Here is a 23,674-nt window from a genome sequence, read left to right as displayed (position 1 = left end):
GCATTAGCTCATTCTACATAATACAGAGAGAACATTTGATGTACATAACTAAAAGATAAGGCCTTCTGTTTCTCCTTTTTCCCTTTAAAAAAATTACCTGAATCTCCTTGTGTTCTGACTGTGCTTCTCAAACATTTTGGAAATATAGAGTATATTTTAGAGCATTTATTATAACTGTAATTGTCTTAATATTGCTGCAACTCAGGTGCTCTAGATTGCACTGCATCTGAAGTGTTTGTGTGTTTTAGCTGCTTTTCTGTATATATAGGCTTCTCTGTATATGTAGACTAGCTACTTACTCTGCTGTGTTACTGCCTCTTAAATCGTTTTTCAGTTGTGCACTTGCCTTGCTTCATTTAAAAAGTTTTAAATTGCTAATTTTGTAGAGTTATAATTGCATTTACTGTTTAGGACTACACACTCAAGTGTGTTAGCCTTTTTCTGTGTTTATTTACTGTATTATTGCATTGTTTAGCCTGTTTCAACAAAAAAGAATACTGTCTTGTTTGCTCATTTCCCACCTTTTCTAGCCAGTCCATATCCCAGGCTTTGCTTGTCTCATGACTTATTTTCTGTGCCCAGAGCTATCCAGACCTTGCTGTGGTAGAGGGAAGTCCTACTGCTTACCAGTGGGAGTGGTGAGCATTGTACTGCATATCTAATGCTAGAGGAGTGGTTTCCAGCTCTGAAATTGTAATTTTATTAGCCTTTTTGGGCTGATTTCTATCTCTTTCAACTTTCTGGCTTAAAAACGCATGTGTGTGCACATTTTTCACACCGTGCAGCACTGCGAGGCTACAGTTAAACTATTCCAGGTGCCAGAAAGTCTGCTCTTCAAATTTTCCCTTAGAACTAGCTGTTTTCTCAGTAGAAGCACTAAAATCTGAACCCCTGTGACTAGCACTTGCTCTAGAACCTGCTGGAAAGCACTAGGAAGCCTGAAACTGACTCAAGCACTCAGCTTTCCTTGTCAATAAGGAGAAATTAATCATAGGCACTAAACAGCCTATAATTATAAAGTATCTTGCAAAGGTAAGGGAAAACAGCTCTTAAACTTTACAAGAAAGCACTAGGAAGCCTGAAACTGATTCAAGCATTCAGCTCTCCTTGTTAATAAGGAGAAATTAATCACAGGCACTAAACAGCCTATAATTGCAAAGTACCTTGCAAAGGTAAGAGAAAACAGCTCTTAAACTTTACAAAAAAGCACCAAAACAGGCATGTCCAAGGGTCAGCTTCTGGTGATTTCACCTGTCCACCTGGTGAATTTGGGCATACTGGGGCAGTGTGGCAACTGCCTCATGTACACAAACAATCCCCTCCTCCTACCACCCAACACTACAACCTGCGAGAGATGCACTTACATAGCAAAACTTGAAGCAAAGCTCTCTCTGGCTAAGATTGTGCTAGACAGTCAGGAGGAGAAGATTAACACCTGAATTACACCTCAAGCAACTCATAGCCCTTCAAAACCCACACCATCAACACTCACACATAGCAACACTAAACCCACATATGCGGAGGCCCTTAACATTAACCTGCCCAAGCAACAAGGACCTCCGAAGCTGAAATGCAAACAAACACCAGTCACAACCAAAGTGACACATAGCTCACAACACCAGTGTGCCACTCAACAACAGCCCCTAAGGCAAGTCAATGTACCCAACACTTTAGTCATAGGTGACTCTATAGTCAGGCACACTGATGTCCCACTCACCAGGCTGAACAAGGAGAAAATTACAGTCAGCTGCCTGTCAGGTGCCAGGATCCGCCACATAACACATGCACTCAAGTCACTCCACAATAAGTACAAATACAACTCTGTCATTCTCCATGTTGGAGTGATTGATTTGAGATGTACCTCCCTGGACTACATGAAAAGAGACATGGAAGAGCTCTTGGATCATGTGACCCAGGCAGGTATGACCCTAGTCCTGAGTAGCATCCTGCCTTCGCCCAGAATGATACCACTGTATAAGGACAGAATGATTGACTTCAACAATAGGCTAAGCTTCAGGTGTCATTCAAAGGGGATCCAGTATTTGTCTGCCTGGGAAGACATGATCGACAAACCACGATGCTTTGCCAGAGATGCTCTGCACCTGTCACCCCTGGGATTCAGGTTACTGGCTAAAGCTCTTGCCACCCCTATAGTGTCTTTTTTAGGCAAGGTTCAAAGGACAAAACCACCACTGTAACAGATGCAAGCATGCAAAATCTGAATGTAATGCTACTCAATGCTAGAAGTCTAAACCTCAAAATGCACTCTGTCAAGGCACTCCTAAAAATAGAGAACATTGATATCTGTGCAGTAACTGAGACCTGGTTCAAGGCTCCAGAAATCACCCCTGCAATACCAGGAAACAATTCTTACCACACTTTTTGGCCACAAAACCAAGACCGAAACACTAAAGGTGGAGGAGTGTCCATATTCATCAAGGATATTCACACCTCCAGGCTAGTTGCCCAGTACAATGCATCTGAAATTCTCCAGGTGCAACTAACACTAGGTAAGACTGCAATCCAAGTTGTAGCTTGCTGCAGATCCCCCACCATGCCCCAAGATTCTCACTACACCTTTCTAAACATACTGGAAAATATTAAGGTAAAACCAAACACCCTAATACTGGTTGATTTCAACTACCCTGCCATTAATTGGGAAAACTACTTGGGTACCAACTCCTTTTCCCAACTGTTCTTGGAATTCATAAATTCCAATGCCCTGGATCAACTAATCCATTGTCCCACCAGGGGCTCCAATATCCTAGACCTGGCCATTACCAACATGGGAGATAGATGCTCCACACCAGTGGTCACCCCCTCTTTGTTCAGGTCTGACCATAAGCAAATCACCTTTGACATTCACATCCCACTCCCACCCCCAGTAAGGAAACTTCCTTAAAAGACTTCTCCAAAGCCAACTTCATGCTTCTGAAGTCAGAAGTGACAAACTTCACAACACCCACACAGATGGGCTCTGGAAGTTCGACTGCAGAATCCTACACTAAGGCACTGTACGAGTACATCCACTCGTGCATGAATCGTGCCATCCCAAATAGAATCAAGATGCTCTTCTCCAAAAAAAGGAAGCCAATCTGGTGGTCCCCTGCTATAAACAAACTATACAACAGAAGGAAGAAACTGTTTCAGAAAAGGGGAAAATCCCAGGATGCAAAAAACTCCCTCACCAGCCTCAGTAAGAAGCTTAGGTCCCTCATAAAATCCTCAAAAGCTAGTTACGAAAATAAAATTGCCAAAGATTCCAAAGACAACCACAAGGCATTCTATAATTATGTCAAGAATCTAAATGGCAATGCTCAGATCTGCTCTGAGCCACATCAGAATTGCATTAAATATACTGATCCCAAGGATATTGCCAATATCCTGGCAGATCGATTTAGTGCCAACTTCACCCCCCTCTCACCCCCTAAAGGGCCCATCTCAATACCAAAAGATTGCCAAATTCTGATAATCATGGCCACACAGGTAGAAACTGCACTTTCCAAAGCTAAGAATACAGCATCCATGGGACCAGATGACATCCCAGGCCATGTACTACATGAACTGCAAAATGAACTGGCACCTCACCTAAGTGTCATGTTTAATCATAGCCTCACCTCAGGCTTTGTGCCCACTGAGTGGCGCACAGCTACAGTTATCCCACTCCACAAGGGAGGATCCGCATTGGATCCCGGGAACTACCGTGCCATCAGTCTGATCTGCAAGGGCATGGCACGCATTGTCATGGAACTTATAAACAAAGACATTGGCAACCTTCAAACACTGGACCCCACCCAGTTTGGGTTTGTGAAGGGCCGATCTTGTCTCCTGAATCTGATTGACTTCTTCGAATCAGACTGCAGAGCTGTGGATGAGGGTAAGGTGGTCTACACAGCCTATCTGGAACTCGCCAAGGCCTTCGACATCATCCGTCACTCTGGAATCATAGATAAACTTACTAAGCTGGGCATAAATCCCTACGTCACTCGACTGGGTGGCCAACTGGCTTACTGACAGAACCCAGACTGTAAAAGTAGCTGACTCCAAATCCATCTCCAGACAAGTGACAAGTGGAGTACCTCAGGGTTCAGTCCTGGGGCCACTCTTGTTTGGCATCTACTTCTCTGAAGTACAGGCCAACACTAAGGGACTCTGGCTAACAAAGTTCGCAGATGACTGCAAAATCGGAGCCATTATTGAATCCCCAAATGATGTGGATATTCTACAAAAAGGCTTTACAGAAACAGATGCCTGGAAAAAAACATGTACCCATGAATTACCAGATAGGTTGCAGGACACTAAACATCAAAAGTGTGATGAGAGACTTAGGGACACAGGTGGACAGTGGTCTCACTTTCGATAACCACATCGCCACAACAGTCAGGAAATCTTTCTATGTGGTACACCTCATCATTAAGGGCTTTTCATCCAGAAAAAAGGAGGTCATTGTCCCACTGTACTCATCCCTCATTAGACCCATTATAGAGTATAATGCTACATTTGGTATGTACCTCACAAGACATCTGCAACAGCTGGAAATGCCACAGAAATACCTCACTAAAAGAATCACAGGCCTAAAGCAGATGCCATATGCTGACTGTCTAAAAAAACTCCAGCTATACTCTGTGGCATATCGTCTACTCAGAGGCGATCTCTGCTTAACATACAAGGCCATGTCAAACCCTGAGCTGTTGGACATGCTCCACTTAAAGAAATCCCAATCCCTCAGAGCCACATGCTCCAGGGATCTAAACCTTGTCATCACAATGAACAGAACATGCTGGAGGGCTAGGTTCCTGACCCAGAGACTCCCCATACTCTGGAATAGACTGCCCATACATGTCAAGCAGAGCGCCTCCTTGGCCCTCTTCAAAAGGAACCTTGATGATTGGATGGGAGATAGGAAATTCACCCTGGGGATCATATCAGTCGCCCTGCTAGACAGGTGTCCAGAGAAGTAAATATTGTGGGAAGAAATATCAGGAAAATTGTTATGGCTAGGCTTGCATAGGCCCTAGGGCCGATAGCCTAGTACCAACCTATGAACCTATTATTCAAGTCTCTAAAAAATCCAAGACATTTCTAGACTTAAAATGAATTTCCAGAAATAGTCTGCAAAACTGTTCCAAAAGAAAAATAACCTGAAGTAAATTAGTTTAGTTTTTTTGAGAATTCAGTATCAAAAATGATTATTATAATAAGCTGTCAAAATTTACAATTATTACTGAATCAATAGAAAGTAAGATAAAAATAGAAAACCATTTCTAGTTAATGTCAGTATGTTTGTCATACATTGTTTTCTTTAATTGCTATTTCCTGTTCAAAACATACCAAATTGAACAGGAAATGCATAAAGAAAATGTTCACAATATTTATCAAATTTTGCGTCAAGGAAACTTGATAAACTTTCCATGAAGTTTTAACACTGTGGCAAAACTTCCCCATGAAATCTTTGTTCCCAGTGGTCATTTTTATGTAATTGCCCAGACTTTTATTATCATAATGATATTTCAGTACAGTCAAGGTTTGGTATAATATGTGTTAATACTAAGCTCCAAATGTCATTTGAATGGGTTTTACATACAGCCATAATTGACCATTACATTATGTGTTAATACTAAGCTCCAAATGTCGTTTGAATGTGTTTTACATACAGCCATAATTGACCATTACATTATGTGTTAATACTACACTGCGGTGGTGGTGCTGCGGTAGTGCTGTCACCTCACAGTAAAATGTTGTCCCATTCGATTCTCAGTTAAAGCGTCTTCTGTCTGGAGACATACGTGAATGGGCGTACCTTCGTTGAGGGTTGTGCATCAGGGCTAGCAACTTGGCATGTAAAAATCTACTGCCAATCATTAGCGGACCGGAGTTCTGCTGTGGCGACCCCTAACCAGGAAAAGCCAAAAGACACAACAACAACAACATTATGTGTTAATACTAAGCTCCAAATGTCATTTGAATGGGTTTTACATACAGCCATAATTGACCATTATGTTGTTATGTGTTAATACTAAGCTCCAAATGTAATTTGAATGGATTTTACCTACAGCCATAATAGACCATAATATTGTTTACTATTAGACAGTTAATTTGGCAGTCTGTTCAGAGGACTAAGGCTCTGAGTTGTTAATGAGCTCCTTCCTGTAGTCCAGAGTTCAGTTTTTCTCAGCCTCCATTTGCCTTCACTGTGACTCTTAGCAAATCACTGAAGCAAAGAGCTTATCTGATTAAAAAAACAGAGAAATAGGTAAAATAATTATTTTTTTACACTCCAAGGAAATGCACTGTACCTCTGAAATACTTTCCCATGCAATGAATTTGTCCTACTTCAGTACACACATTTTTATGCGATGAGTTGGAGAATAATGCTATCTATACATTGAGCCTTGTGATTCTCCAATGGTTAAATGCATTATATACTTATTTGATTTAAGTAAATCATGTCTCCTGATTTTTGGTAAGAATACCAACTCTCTCTAGTTTATAAAGAAATTTACGGTCAAAACAAATGTACATTAGCCAGGTAAACAAAAATGGGAAAGAACAATACACTATTTTTGAAATGACTGATGTAGATAAGTTGACAAATGTTTTAAGTATTAGCATTTTATACATACCGTTTCAGTTCAGATTAAGATTTTACATAGTATTCATTATCCTCCTGCTAGACTATACAAGATGTGCCATAAAACTAATACTAAATTTTGGCAACATGACACTTTACAGGCTGGAGTTAGTTAATTAATGTACCTATGTATGTATGTATGTATGTATGTATGTATGTATGTATTTATTTATTATCATTTGTTTACCAGGACAGTCTAACTGGTGACATAGAATACCTATTTTCAGCTGAACCCCAAGAAAAAAGATCCAGATTACTTCACGAAAACTATTCTACATATATTATAAATTACAAAATTATTACAAAAATCATTTAACATTGCAAACTCATATAGCCATATTATATTAAATGCAATACAGTAATAAAACATTTTTCTTTGCAAGTATTATACAGCAGCAAAAACAGCTTCTGTATAAAGAGTGATTCAGAAATAAAAGAGGTGGATCAGAGATGTTAAGAAGGAACAATTTTTCCACTGTTTATGGTCATGTGACAAATCAGACAATGGTGGATCAAGTCTGCTCATTTGCTATAGGTTCATAGGTTAGTACTAGGCTAACTGCCTTTGCGAGTCATTTTAAGCCTAGCCAATTATCCCTTGTGAGACTCAAACCCTGCACCTCATGTGTGTAATGCAGACACCTTAACCATTAGGCCACCCTCTCAACCCCATATTTTATGGTAGGCCATCAAATCCATATAAAACCACATATAATTACTAGAGTAAGAGCAATGTACAACAGTGCTAGTCACAATGGCTGTTAAACGTTGCATATTGCAAGCATGGAAAGCTTAACCACTTACTCCTCTCTTTCAACAATGGACGCTGTTTATTTTTCATAAATTGTCTTTGTCATGGAGTTACTTCCACTTTTTTGCCAGTTAATGTACTTCTTGTCCTTATCCAGTTCTTTTCTCTGTCTCTCCGTTTCTCTTTCTCTTTTTCTCTTCACTATTTTTGCTATTTATTTGCTTTTTTCTTCCTTGCAATCAGATAATACTGTGTATACTTCATGTCGTTGATTATGGTAACTTGTAAAATGAAAAAAAAAAAGAAAAGAAGTGTTATAGAGTGCTCTAGAGAAAAAGTGATAATGTCTCTCGTATAATTACAAACATGATAACTACTGTCACAGATAAAATTAAAAACTCAGGATCCATGACCTCAGACAACATACAGTTATATGGTTATATGTGAGGCTACTTTACATTATCAAATGCCCAGATCATCAGCATTCAGAAGACGGAGTCCATAACACCAAAATTACAAAACATCAAAATATGGAGGCGGGTGTTGCTCTGAGATCACACTACAGTCTGGAGTGGGAGTTTACCCTTTCCCAGCTGTAGTGTGATCTAGGAGCTGATATATATCATTAGCATGAGTTGTGAGGGGAGATGGCCTGCAGGGGTGGGGGATTCCCTTGCAAAAACTATGTTTCTGAAGTTTCTTTTTAAGTTTGATGTTTAGTCATATTGGTGTTGTGGACTTGATCTTCTGAGTATGGGTTCAGTAATTTAAAGTAGATCCTATGTAACATTTAATAGCAGAGTTCAAGAAGTGGGCATATCAGATCAAACATGTTCTAGACCCATCAACCTGACCAGTATTCTGGGGGAAATTATGAACAGTGTCTTAATGGAGCTTATCCAGAATGACACATGGTATCTACTTCTGTTATAGATGGAAAACTATGGGTTTATTAAATTGAAATCTTCCCTTATTAATTTTGTTGGCATTCTTTGAAATGGTATCAGGAGTAAATAATGATGACATCAGAGTAAATAATGATGACATCAGTGTAAATAATGTTGACATCAGAGTAAATAATGATGACATCAGTGTAAGATTTGATTGAGAGAGATGGATGCAAAGTTAGTCTTATGTATCTGTCTTTGTCCACTATGGTTTTGGGTTCTTTGTTGGGTGTGAGAATGGTTAATGGGGTGTACCTTTTTTGTTGTCTGTAAAAAGATATGACTGCAGTTTAGGACATGTTTAGAGTAAGGTAATTACTGTAAGCCATTTGCAGTAAGCAATTTTCAAGATTACTGTCAGTATCTCAACAGATAACACACTAAGCGTTGGTGCTGGAAGATCAGAAGGGTGTGGGTTCTACAGTTCTGAGGGTGTCATTCTCTGGATTAGACGTTAAACCCAGGTCTCATCTGCTTGAGCTGTTGGTAGCTCAGGTGGATGTAAAAGATCCCATGTCACATATTGAAAAATGTAGAGGATATCCCCTGATGCCCTGGCCAAATTTCCCTCTATTAGTAGAAGTACCACCTTGTGTCTCACTTAAATAAGTAACAAATAAAGGGCGGTCTTGATAATCTAGGGCATTGCATATTCATAGCTGTGATCCACAAACAGCAGCACTATGAAGTTATGCACATCCCAGACTGTTAGGATGACTACAGAAGTGCCGTTATGCGAACATGTCCCTTACTGGAAATGCATAACATGATTAATGTGTAACCAATAGGGCGACAGCTACTATGCTGTTAAGGGAGTTTACACGTATATACACAAGTTTGAGTCATAGATATGAATCTATAATCAGCTTATTTGCATTCAAAGTGTGTAAGTCACCATGAAGTTACAGCACAAAGCAGCAGGTTTCAGTCAGAATACAGAGATGTGAGCTGAGCTGAGTTTGAGCTAATGCACACATTGACATTTTGTCACTTGGGTAAATATTTCATTTCAGTGCTTGTGCATACCTGGACACATTACAGAAGGGGTTGGTTGGGTGAAATGTTATATTTTAGTGCTTGTGTATACCTGGACACATTACAGAAGGGGTTGGTTGGGTGAAATGTTATATTTTAGTGCTGGTACATACCTGGACACATTACAGAAGGGGTTGGTTGGGTGAAATGTTATATTTTAGTGCTTGTGTATACCTGGACATACTACTGATGGGGGTTGTGTGGGTGAAATGTTTTATTGTAGTGCTTTTGCATACCTGGACCTATTACTGAAGGGGTTGCATTGGTGAATGTTTCATTTTGGTGCTTGTGCATACCAGGGAATGTTACTGAAGGGGGTCATGTGGGTGAATGTTTCATTTTGATGCTTGTTCATACTAGGAAATGTCACAGAAGGGGTTGTTGGAAGAAGTAATTCATTTGTGTGTCAGGTACATGCTTGTGCATACGTGGCCAGACTGCTGATGTTATCAGTGGACAAAATAATTTATTGTGTCGTTATAGTGTTTGTGCATACTCAATATAAACTAAGGAAAGTATTCATTTGTGTGTCAGAGAAGTGCTTGTTTATACTTTAACAAGTTTGTACATTGCAATTCCAATATCAAAGATGAAGCACTGCATTTAATAATGGATGTGTGTACCGCAGGGATGTCGGACTATGAATTGTAAAACTGCCTCATTAGCATACTACGCTTTACAATACTTCTCCTTTGCATCTCATTGTTTTCTAGGCCTTGCGCATTAGCATAAATAGCCTCTGTGAATCATGCCTTTGTTACACTCATTCGTAATCATCTGGAATATCCTTATTGCATTTGTGCAAGCAACTATGAATACCGACCAAAGTCTTATTACATTGAGTATTTGAATTTATTTATTTGTTTTATTTATTTGTTTTGCATTTGTTTAGTGAGAAATTCTGACTGGGCATGGATCCCATTTTTAGAGGAGGCCCGAGGAGAAAAGCTCCACAAAGATTAGTACAGCACATACAGTAAATACAATACACATGTTAATAAAGTACAGTACAGATTACAATAAATACAGTAAATAAAATGCACATGTTAATAAAGTACAGTACATATTACAATAAATACAGTAAATACAATACACAAGTTAATAAAGTACAGTACAGATTACAATAAATACAGTAAATACAATACACATGTTAATAAAGTACAGTACAGATTACAATAAATACAGTAAATACAATACACAAGTTAATAAAGTACAGTACAGATTACAATAAATACAGTAAATACAATACACATGTTAATAAAGTACAGTACAGATTACAATAAATACAGTAAATACAATACACAAGTTAATAAAGTACAGTACAGATTACAATAAATACAGTAAATACAATACACAAGTTAATAAAGTACAGTACAGAGTCAAAAAATAATAAAGTACAGAAAAAATAATAAAGTAAAGTACAGTACAGAGTCAAAAAATAATAAAGTACAGTACAGATTACAATAAATACAGTAAATACAATACACATGTTAATAAAGTACAGAGTCAAAAAATAATAAAGTGCAGTTTAAAGGCCAGGAAAGGAGCAAAAACTAAATATACTGTAGTATATAGTAAATATCCTATAAGGAGCACAGTGTGTTACAATAAACAATACAGTTGAAAGGACAATTCTACATGCCAGCAAAAGTAAATAAATAAATAGTTTGCATTGGAATTTGAAGGTTGCTTACTACCATACAATTCAACTGATTAGGGCAGGAATTATGGACAAAGCCAAAAATCAAAGACAGATTTTAAATATCACTCTTATGAATTTGGAATGTTATAACAACAGGTTTTGCATCAGCATGCATTTTATGAAGGATACGAAGTCTGTAACTCGTATGTGTGCCATTTTTTAGTGACTGCGGTCCTCAGTGATTTGCCAGAAATCTACAAATTTTATGAGGGACAGACCAAAAATCTCAGGCAAAAATGTGGACATTCTGCAAAATTCTGGGTAGATGAGAGGTATACTCACTACCATCACCGTCTGCTGCAGCGGCTGTGTTTGTTCATTTATTTATTTATCTTGTGTGTTTACCAGGTAATACAGTTGTAGGCACAGTCCTGGTTAAGAAATTCAGAACAAATTTACAAAGAGAGGAACCACAGAAAGCAAATAATCCTATAGACATTTAATACAATATGCAAATGTTAACATAGTAGAAAAAACAATGTGAATTAATTTTAGTAGTTAATATGACAGGATCACACCAGGTGAGAAGGGAAGGTCACAGTAAAAGTGATGCAGGTTAGGAGGGAATTAGGTTATGTGGCCAGAGGAAAAACAGTTGCAGTAAGATTGTTGATGGAGGTGTCTTTTGAGCTGAGCTCCGAACACAGGGAAAGAGGAGACTTTTTTATGTGTGTGTGGTGGGGCAAGATTACCAGAGTTTTGGGGCAAGCATGAGAAGCTGCATGGTTTGGGGTGTCTGGAGTGAGGGAGTTTATTGGGACAGGTGGCGGAGGTCGTAGGGTGTATTTTTATTATGGAGCTTGGCTGCAAGAGGTGGGGAGGTACCTGGCTGAAGTAGTTTGAAAAGAAGAGACCCCAGGAGTAGTTCCATTCTGTAGAAGACCAGTAGGCATTTAGCTTTGGAAAAGGGGGGGGGGGTGCAGAGATGTTCCTGGGGAAGGATTGGAAATAAAATGGTATGTTTTGTTTTCAATGGACTGCAGAGGGGGATTGCCTTTTATTGAGCAAGTTGAGCAAGGAGGACTCCTTTGCCTATAGCAACTCTAGCTGGTCTGCAGAGAAAGAGAGATATTTTCTCTGACCAGAATAGAAGACAACTTATCTTTTTCCTAGTGTTTTCCATGTGCAATTGGAAGTTAAGCATCTAGTCTAACCATAAACCTAGGTATTTAAAAGACACAGTTCTTTCTGCTGGAGAACCACTGAGATCTGAAATGTTGAGATTTTTGGGAGTTTTTTTTATATTTTATGAGGTTCCAAATATTATTTGGATTTGCACAGAAGATCAAGTTGTTTTTGAAATAATTGCTTTTCTGGCTGGTAATGGCTTGCTTAGTTAGGTTACATAGAGAGATAAAGGATCTATGATTTCCTGGTGAGGGGTTTTGTCTCCTAGAAAATTGTGTGTTGTTCCTGGATTTGAGCCAACCTTTTGAATTGTGGGTTTTGTTTTATTAGAAAAGGAATTGTGTGACATGGAAGAATTCTTCCTTTCCTGTATCCTCTTAAAATAAACAGCTTGGAAATTGAAGAATTTCTTCTGCAGCCATCTCTTTCAAGCAGAATTTATTTTCTCACTCAGAGGCTGTAATAAAAATACCCATCACAATAAATGTATAATACTCCCTTGTACAATCTCTCTCTCTCTCTCACAGATACACATATAGCCACACACAAAAAGTTAACTATTCAGGCCTGGACTACCATATGTCTATAAGTTCTGAATGGACAAAAAATGAGAAAAAAAACTACTACATTACTACAAACTAAGAGATATCAATATTTCCCTTGACACTGTGAAATTTAGATGCTCATCATTTCAGTTGACTTGTGTCTTGTGATTTTTCCAGATTAATCACCACTATCCTGTACATTTAATTTTTAAACATATTGCCTTCAATTCGTTCAAGAGTTTGTTTCTTTCAGTTTTGATCTTTTATTCTTTGAACAGTGCACTTCTGGTTTCTTCTGCTCAAACAGTAAGTACATCAATCAAGAGGAGATTCATTCTGGTCGCTTTACCTGTTAAGTGCCTTCGCAGCACTTTATCTTCAAAGGTGTGATTAAAAGAGTGCCCCCTTCTTCATTAAAGGAAATAAACTACTGCAACTTTTTTTTTGTATCAATGCACAGCAGTTTAGCAAATAATTGCTTATTTCTACTTTTATTACAAATTGAGCTAATTCTGGAAGATAACTGCATAAAAGATCCATATGGAAATAAGTTGGCTATTTAGTGTTGTAAAATGCAGATGACAAAGATAATATATTTTCTGCATGCAGGCTCCGGAGGCTATGCTGATAATAACATTGGAGCAGTGTCTGCCACTGGCCATGGTGAATCCATCCTGAAAGTAAATCTTTCCAGACTTGTCCTGTTTCATATGGAACAAGGTATGATGTGCGTATGCCAACAGTCTGTGTCTTGTTTTTGAAGTGGCATTTTTATTGCAAGATTTATATGTTTTCTGAGTTTTATGACCCTTTGATTTCTTTCCATAACTACAGATGTCGCTTTATTTCACTGCATCAGTGTGGATGCTACAGCACAAAAGATTCCACTGGGAAACAAAATGTAGTTTATTGGTTCAAGGAAACATATTCATTGTAAGCTTGACTAATTTATGCAGACACGTTTTAAACAAAGTCAGTGATTCATGGGGATTCATGTTATGATGTTTCATTTTTCATGAGCTAATATTTTTTGGAATTATGCCAGTAAGTAATTAAGCCAAATGAAAGGGCATCACATTGGTTCATCTGTCTAGGCATAAGCAGAGTAAAAGCAGTGTGTAAAAAAAAAACATTAAATAAGACAAAATAGTAAACACAAGTTAGCTTCAGGATTTTTGGTATATTTTCTATAAAAAATATTTCTACCCAAATGTTTGTGTCTGTAATACATATTACACACACACACACACACACACACACACACACACACACACACACACACACACACACACACACACACACACACACACACAGTAATAGATTAATAGAAGATAGATAGACAGACACACACATATGGTTGCATATTCTTTGATGTAAACCTCATTAAATCTACAGCTCTCTGAATAAAATAACTGATCTATAACACATCATTTAGACCTACCCTAAATGATATATGTACCAAAAAAAATCAGATCTCAAAAGCAAACAGTTTCCTTTTATAATATGTTAACTAAAACCCCAGCACGTTCAGACATAATTTTTCTGAATATTGATAGTTTTATGGAAAGGGTTTTTTGTATGGAAAGTTATGGGCTAAGATTAGGGGTTAGATTTTTATTAGGGTTAAAAGGTACATGAATGAATGTTAACATTAGCCCTATTTTTTGTCATTTTTATGTTTTTATTTTTTTTTTTAATATTTTAATTTTTTGTCGCTTTTAGGGCTCTAACCTTACTTAACTTACAATCCTCTCTAAAAACCAAGCTAGAATTTATAACAAAGTAGCTAGGTTTGCTGCAAACCAGCACTCTAACTCCCATCACTGTCTCTCTCAAATCTATAAACTGCTTAGACTTTTCACATCAGCTTTTACTTACTCAACTGACTACCATTCTCAGTATTCTGAACAAACCTACCTCCTGCCCTAGTATATGCTCCCTCTTCTCTTATTATACTCCTGTTTGGACACTTAGGAGTTCTGATCAGCTTCACGTAAACATTTATAAGCCTAAAACGGCATTTGGTCAACATTTGTATAGTTATTCAGTTGCCCTTATTTGGAATAAACTACCATCGTCCATATGAACTATGTCTAACAGTAATGAATTTAAAACAGCAGTAAAAGAAAATCTACCAAACTGTTAGATCTGCCCCTGCCTAAACCCAACTTAACTCTCTTTTCTATTTTTCTTCATTACCGTACCCTTATACTTTTTATCTAAATACTTATCTGTTTTCTTCTAAGTTTCACATTAACTTGTTGTTTGTCTGTATCATTGTATCCTATTGCAGACTGACCTATATTGTACCTTAATTTTATACATTACTATTTGTAGGTAATATTACTTCAGTAATTTACATTTATAACTGTATTTAAAGCTTTGTATAATCATTGTACAATCTTCACTATTACTATTTCGTATCATGTCTTTTTTGTGAAGCTGTTCTCCCCGGGCCTCTGCTGAAAAAAGGGCTCATGCTCAGACATTCCCATTTAACAAATGTCAAATAAATAAATAAATAATTCTGCCCCTGCCAATAACCCTACACTTTGCCATAGAAAACCCTTTCCATAACACTACCACTATACAAGGTGGTAAGGTGTGTACCACATACAGCAGTAGACACGCACAATACTAAATCTAATCTTAACCCCCTAACACTTGCGTTAACAATAGTAATCATAAAATAACAAGCAGTCTTTTATAATCAATGATATAAATAGATTTATGTAGTAGAGAAGATTAGGATAAAATGAGGTGTATCAGATCACTTTTTTCGGTTGGTCATGTTCAAATAATATTTTATATGTGTGTGTGCGTGTGTGTGTGTGTGCGTGCGTGTGTGTGTGTGTGTGTGTGTGTGTGTGTGTGTGTGTGTGTGTGTGTGTGTGTGTGTGTGTGTGTGTGTGTGTGTGTGTGTGTGTGTGTGTGTGTGTGTGTGTGTGTGTGTGTGTGTGTGTGCAGGTAGGCAAGCCCCCCCTATACCCACCACACCCCCTGCAAATTAAATATACCAACTCTGAGATCGCACTACAGAGAGGAAAAAGGTAAATTTCCCATTCCACACTGTACCGCGATATTCATTCAAAACCTTCAAAACCTTCAAGCTTCTGCTGATGCAGATCCATGTGTGTGTATATTTAGGTATGCATATCTGTATATATAAATATAGATATATGGGCCTACACTATATCGTGCAACATCTTGACAACCCAGGGACATATAGAATGATTCTGTTTGTGGACTTCAGCTCTGCATTTAATACAATAATTCCAGAACTTCTTCACTTAAAAACAAAATGAAAACTCCAGCAAAGCTAGAACTTCCACTGAGTGACCTCGCAAACCCCTTGTATCAGAGGCACATGGGATATATGCAAATGATCCTTATGAACATCAGGTGTTTCAGCTAATTGACAATTCTGAATGTCCATGACTTGTTTTGTCATTTTACTGGACAATTGCAGGCCAATAAAGCCAAACCCCACTAGCTGTGGATATGCATATTTCAGCCTTGTTATGACCTCGTCAGCACAGCACAAGCAAAGTGTTAAACACTAAGAGTCTTAGAATAACAGTTGCAATTTAATCAGGCTACTAACAAGCAGTAATAAATGCAACATAATAAATATAACTGAACACTTTTAAGAGCAAGCAGAAAAAGCAAAATAAAGTAATAAAGTAGGAAGAAGCACAGATACAGTAAAAGCAACTGCATAAAGTGCATTTTTAAGTAAGTGGGAAGGGAGGAAACAGAAGATAATTCATGTTTAAGAGAGTAAGGGTGTGGGCCTTCCCAACTGATCTCTCTGTACTCCGTAGAATGAGCTGATGAAATGGGAGTAGGAGGAATATCCATAACCATATTAGTAGTAGGGGTGGGCAGCACAAAAGCCACTAAGTATAAGAGGACAACAACAATTGGGCCCGTGAGTGGGAAAATCAAATGCAGGCAGAGAAGAGCAATAGTCAGGCAAGCAAGCAAGTCAAATAAGCACTCCAACTAAATAAACATGCCTCCAAAAATTTCTAGTTAAAGAGGAATGCTGTGTGTTTCTCTCCCACTGATTAGCTAGATGTTATTCACTGTATGCAAAAGAATTATTTTCTAACTTTTCTATCTGACCCTAGACAAGACATCTTAAAACTCCAACAGAGCAAAAAACTTAAAACAAAACAAATGCAATATAATAAAAAGATAAAAAATAGAAGTAAACAAGCATTAAATGAAAAGTTCAATTCAGTCTCACCTGAGCTACCACCAATTCAAGTAGAGGAGGCACAATGACACAAAACAACTGGACTGGAAAAAGCTTAATAAAATGACTAAAACCAGTAAACCCCCACACAAATGTAGTGAAAAAACTTAAAAATCCAACTCTAGCACGTTGGCTCCAACAGATTTCAAGGAGTAAAGGCATAAACATCAGACCACATCTAAACATCATTCACTACATACACCTGAACATTCCAATTAAATATTTAAAGTAGATTAAAAGCTTTCAATTGCAATCTGTATTAAGACCAGCAAGGGTCAGAGTCTCAAATTTTAAAATAAAAACAGCTTCTTTATATAACAATTTTCTTTTTATATCAAGACATTCATTATGCAGAGTAATTTTGTTTCCAAAGCAGTACCCCTAAGGGCTTCAGGATCATTCATACGATCAAAGAAACACTCCCTCATCGCAATAAATGGTGTAAGGCAAAGAGTAAACTGTATAAAAAATAAAAAAAAGCCAGCACCGACACACGGCAAAGCACAGCAGCACTATTAATAAATGAACGTAGGCAGCAAATAAAATAAACCACAAAATACTGAAAAACCTGAAAACTGGTGAGCAACCAAAGGACCAAAAAGAAGCCAAGTGTTTTAGCGCTTTCATTCACAAATTTAATACATGAACTTCCTCAGAAACACTTACAATACACACCCAGTTCCTTAAATACTAACACTACAGGAAATGACCTCAAATCAATTAGTAAACCAATACATATATATAAAAAATACATAACTGTAAACTGTCATAAATAAAACAATCAAATTTATACACATTAAGTAAAAAAAGAATAAAATGTTTTTAAATATACAAATAAATAAATAAATGCATATACACATATAAATATATATATGTGTGAATTTGAACACTACCTGTAGTTTAAAAAACATTTCAAATTAATAGATTTGTTAAGGCCAGGTGGCTTATCACCAATTGCCACATACTCTCTTTACACTCCAGAATGTTGTTAAGATCTCCTCCAAAATTGATGGTACTGATCTTGTCCACCACAGAAAACTCAAATTTCTTAAACTCCTTACAGACTAATGCGTGTTTGGCCAAATAATTAAATCTATCTTTATTCTTTATTGCTAAATTGTGTTCATAGATTCTCCTCTTGAGAACCCTCTTATTTTTACCTATGTAATAATGTTCACATGATACACAATTAGCTATATAGACTACATACTCAGAATTACAGTTGTAATAATCTTTGGCCCAGATTGTATAGTTGGGGGCCTTAACATATACACTAGTGCTGTTGCTAATAAATCTACATTGTCTACAGTTCTTGCATGCATATGTTCCCCTCTTAATGCTAACAGCTCTTGTGTTGTCCTGACATCTAATGTGATCCATTTCAAGCATAGATTTGATGTTGGTAATTCTTTTGTAAGAAAAAATAGGTTTAACCCCTACGATGCCAACCAACTCTTTGTTCCCTAACACCACCTTCCAATTGTTGATGATAATGTCCTTAATGAACCACATTTCATCAACAATGGGTAAGGAAAAGACAATGTTATAAGTGCTTCCTGAATTGGAATGAATAGATCTAGAACTAACACCTATGTGGTCAGACAAAAGAATAGGCTTAGCTATTCCCTTTCTGAGTGTGAAAACTTCCCGCTCAATGTTTTGAATCCACTCAGTGGTGTACCCTCTGTGTAAAAATAAGGATCGTAAAAATAAAACTTCCCTAAGAAAAATATCATCATTGGTAGTCAGTCTACTAAGACGGATAATTTGCCCCTTCACAACCCCCTTCTTCATATGAATGGGGTGTAAACTATCCTTGTGTAGATACTGATTGGCAAAAACCTCCTTTCTATATATCTGACTGCTAAATTTGTTGTTAGTTACATCCACAGTAAGTAAAACATCAAGGAATGGAATACTCACTCCAAATCCACTGATTTTAAACACCAAAAAATCTGTGGTGTGGTTCAAAACATCCACCAATGCAGAAAACTCCTCAAAGGAACCAGTCCATAAAAATAATAAATCATCTATAAATCGAAAATAAGAAAGCACTTTGTCAAAACTAGAATGATTGACCAAACATTTGAGCTCCCAATTGGCCATTACCAAATTGGCAAAAGCTGGAGCCACTCTGGCCCCCATAGCCACTCCCGAAATCTGTTTATAGAAATGCTTACCAAATCTAAAGAAATTATTGTCTAACACAATCTCCATTAGAGTACATATGATGTTTACTTTGGTGTTACCAATGTCAGTATAACTGGTCAAATACTCCCTCAGATAATCCAACCCTTCTTCCTGCTTGATGGAAGTATATAAATATTTCACGTCAAGCGTAGCAATGCTAACAGACTGCAAAGAGACGGTCAGCTTCCGTAGTTCTTCCAATAAATGCCAAGAATCTCTGATGTAAAATCTAGATTTCTGCACAATTGGATTCAACAGATGGTCAAGCCAAATAGATATATTCTCTGTTTTAGATTGTTTAGCTGAAGTAATGGGTCTAAACGGTGGTTCTAGTGTGTTAACATGTATCTTAGGAATGCCAAATAAGGTGGCCAACTTGGGATGCTCTACCAAAAGCTATTCATAACTTTGATGGACCAATTCACCCTGACTAAACATATCAAATAATAAAGTATTGACTCTTAAAAAACTGTGGTTAATATCAGTAGCCTGAACCCTAAGGTATGTCTCACTATCTTCTAACATAACTGACATAGATTCATTATATTGAGTAGTGTCCATGACTACTATTTTGCCCCCTTTGTCAACCTTCCTTGTTCTGATGTTGGGATTGTTGCACAAATCAAATAATGCTTGCCTTTCAGATCAATTTATATTATCATCTACAAGCCAGTAATCCATCTTCCTAAACTCCTGTTCACACAAAGTTTGAAAAACTTGTAAAGTATTGTGTAAAGTTGGATTGAAAGTAGTAGCTTTCTTGGGTCCACCGTTGTTGGGAGTGTGAGAAGTAGCCAACACATCATGCATAATATAACATAAATTGAGTTTCCTCAAATACAATCTAAACTCAATTAACAATTTCCCGATGTTAACCTTATTATTTGGAATGAAAGAAAGACCTTTCTTTAACACATTCACCAATTCAGTTGACAAAACATTGCTTGACAAGTTCATAACATTGATACAAAATTCATCAGTCATTGAAAAATTGTTCACTTGTACTTCCTTTGATTGGGATATTTCCCTTTCCTCTTGCCCTTCCATTTGTTGTGGAAATTGTTGTTCCACTTGTGAGTCTGTTTGTTCACTGTCAAGGTTGACCGAAAAGGGCCCTGATTTTGTGTCTGTTTACCACCAGCCACAACTTGAGCATAATTTGTTTGTGTCTGATTGGTCAAAGGCTGGTCTAAAGATTCAGAGGCAGTGCCACGCTCATTATTATCATTCGCAGTAGTTTTAATATATAGTGAGCGCTTTCACAAACTAGTCACTTCATCAGACATAATACATTTCTACTCAACACAGTTACATGAAATTCAAAGCAGCCAGTCAAGCACACTTCCCTATTAGGCGTTGCTATAACACTATTGCAGAACATTATTAAAGGCATTTCAAATCACTTTAAAACATGCTATATTCATTCAAAGCCCATAATGTTCCAAAAAACACTATTTAAAACTAGTGCCCACTCATATGATGTAACTTAAAATGCATATTGGGAGGTTGCAGGGTTTGATTCTCACATGGGTAATTGGCTGGGCTTGGAATGGCCCACAAGGGCAGTTGGCCTGGTACTAATTTAAGGGTGTGGGAGGTTGGCATAATGTTTAAGGTGTTTACCTTACAGACACAAGGTGCAGGGTTTGATTATCACATGGGGTAATTGGCTAGGCTTAAAATGGCCCAGAAGGGCAGTTAGCCTAGTACTAATCTATGAACCATAGCAAGAGGGATCTCAAGTTTTACATTGGTTATATTCCTTACGTGCTCCTGCAGTCTAACCTTAAAAGTTGTTATACTTTCCCCTATATAAAGTAGACTGCAAGAGCATCTCAAGGCATAAACAGTTCCCTCTGTATTACAACAGTATCTTCCACTAGGCCTAAAAGATAGACCATTAATTCTATCAAAAGTCCTTACGATATACTTACAACTGCTGAAGTGCTAGAGTTGGATTTTTAAGTTTTTTCAATAAGTTTGTGTGGGGATTTACTGGTTTCAGTCATTTTTTTCAATTAGAGGAAGCTTTAGCTTAACCTCTCATCCAAAGGATGACACACTGATGAGTGTGTCTGCCCCCTTGTGCTGCACTGCAGTGTCAGCAATCAGTCTACCTGGTGTAGAAAGAGAACACACAGCCTTCTACATGAAATGCAGGTGTGCTAAATGCGTACCACTAACACTGAAATATTCATTGAGTCTTCTGTCTGTTCACGGATGAACTGTCTTCTTTCCTTTATTTACCAGAAGCACACTTTCTAAGACTGAAAGAATGCTTTCAACATAAATTTCCACTTTCTCTGGATTGCATGTTAGGCCATTTTGCAGGTTATTCAGCAAGCACTCCTACTTAGAGTAAATTAACAGGAAAAGTCTTCTATATTAATTTTAGTAACCTTTTAGGTTTTGAAAAGACCATAAAGCCATGCATGTATTGGGACTTTCTTTTATATTTGAAACTCTCTCCCTTTCCCTCCCACTCTGCCTCTTTCCCTGTCTGCGTCTGAATTGATTCTGGCCACATCTGTTTAAAGGGAATATGTATGTTTACCATGGCCTTATTAAGAGAAGTTGTGGGGTAACCACTGAAAGAAGAGAGGCCAAAGAAACATTTCAAAGGCATAAACATAACCTTTCTGCAGAACCATTCATGGTGCCTCCTGACTTCTCAAGGTAGTTTATTGAATTTGCAAATACCTTAGAGGTTGACTGGAGGCAATGCTAAATGAAAAAGTGGGCAGTAATGATCACCTGATTGTCTTCCTTAGCAAGGCACAGGAATGTCAATAAGACAGAGGCAAGATACTTCACTCTAGAGAGGGAATGTCTTGCCTTCAAATCTGCTTTGCAATCTACATAGTATTACCTGTTTGGCAGGAAATTCTGCCTGGTCATGTATCAAACCCCCTCTAATCCTTCAACAAAAGGCAGGGCATGCAAAGCTCTGCAGGTGGTCCCTAGAACTTCAGCCATTCATAGGTTCATAGGGAAGTATTAGGTTAGCTTCCTTGCCAGCCATTTTAAGCCTAGACAATATCCCCTTTTGGTGCCTGAATTAATCTATCATGCTTGGTGTTAGCTTGGCCTTATTCATCCACTGGTTGATAGTTATTTGTTACCCACCATCACAATACGAGTGGTCAGTTTAGAGCTCAGAGAACTTCTAATGGGCTTGAAGTTAATGGCTTCAAACTAAGTGGTGGATCATCTGTAACAGCATGGTGGTTCCTCTGGGTAAATGTGCAACAGGTAACAAAAATATGGCAAAACGTGAATTTTTAAGAGAGTCAGTAATGCATTCTGGTTTGGAAAGGATTTTGGTTAAGAAAGAGCAGTTTAGAGCAATTTTGCTTTACCCAGGAGAACTTACTGTGGATTAGTAATGGGGTCTGGTGCCTTTTAACCACCATACCTGAAATTTATGTATGTAACTAGTGCCTGTAGGTTATTTGGCAGAAAGAGATGGTCTAATTCTGGGAAGATTAGCTCTGAGGTAGGAGTCCAGTGAAATGTGTGTATTTGCAAGTGGAATTCCCTGTAGCAGAGAACCTAGAGATAAACTGACCAGAGAAATTTTTGTAAAGTGCCTTTTAATGTAGTTCAACAGAGGAAGGATTTGCATTTTGCGACACTGAGCTATAGACTACCATTTGTTTCTCAGTGGGCATACCCAGCAGTTTTAGTTGATTGGGTTTTATATTCTGTGGAGAGGCATATGCAGAAAAGATTCTGTGTTTAATGTCCTCACTGTAGGGTGCAATTTACAGGCATTACGACAGATCCTGTGCACCTGAAGTGAATATTCCTGCTACCGTGGAACATGAACTGAACTGTCTGCTTAGTTGTATTTATATTTTGGTTGCCATTTGCATTTTGAATCACCTGTAGTGAACATAGCCTGCTTTATGTTGTACCAGTAAAACCCTTTGCTTTTGAAGAAGCTAGATCCATTTTCTACTTGCAATTTCAAAATATTGATACACATGCACACACACATCTTTCTTATGTACACACACAGACATACATAAAATTAAATTGCAGTTCACTTTGTCAAATCACTCTATTGACAAAGAGCTGTGCCTTTTTTGAACAATTGTAGTTTTGTTTGAATGATAAAAATGCTGATGCTGGGAATATTTACTTCCCCTGCGGTGTGTTGCATTTGCTTGATTACAGGTAAGTGTGTTTTTTATTACTAATAGGTTTATAGGTTAGTACTCTTCTTTCTATTTTAAGTCTAGCCAATTTTCCTCAAAGGGGAGAGTCAAATGCTGCACCTTGCATCTGTGAGGTAAACATCTTGACCATTACACCAAATGTCCTTATGTATCTCCTCTACAAGTATGCTTTCAGGTATATGGCATTATGGATACCGAAAGCTTCAGCACTGAGGGTAGGAGTGTTTGTGTGTGTACAACACTGTTTGCTAGTCAGGGGTAGAGCAAAGGCTGGTTAAGGAAATAAATGTAGTGTTGTGCATG

The 23,674-nt window shown here is 37.7% G+C and overlaps 1 protein-coding gene across 2 annotated transcripts in view; it reads left to right on the top strand.

The window, feature by feature from the left end:
• The window catches only part of LOC122794696 (isoaspartyl peptidase/L-asparaginase-like), a 1,819,013-nt gene that overhangs the window by 1,428,929 nt on the left and 366,410 nt on the right, over positions 1–23,674 (top strand). For both annotated transcript variants that reach the window (XM_044063331.1, XM_044063329.1), the window contains exon 6: positions 13,349–13,459. In XM_044063331.1, coding sequence (XP_043919266.1) covers positions 13,349–13,459 — 111 coding nt within the window. The remainder of the gene's footprint in view (positions 1–13,348; positions 13,460–23,674) is intronic.

The sequence above is a fragment of the Protopterus annectens genome, chromosome 2.part1 (genome assembly GCF_019279795.1).
Source record: "Protopterus annectens isolate FY-2018-M chromosome 2.part1, PAN1.0, whole genome shotgun sequence".
NCBI classification, from domain to species: domain Eukaryota; kingdom Metazoa; phylum Chordata; order Ceratodontiformes; family Protopteridae; genus Protopterus; species Protopterus annectens.
Note: the sequence above shows the minus strand (reverse complement) of the source record. Positions and strands in the feature narration are given on the sequence as shown.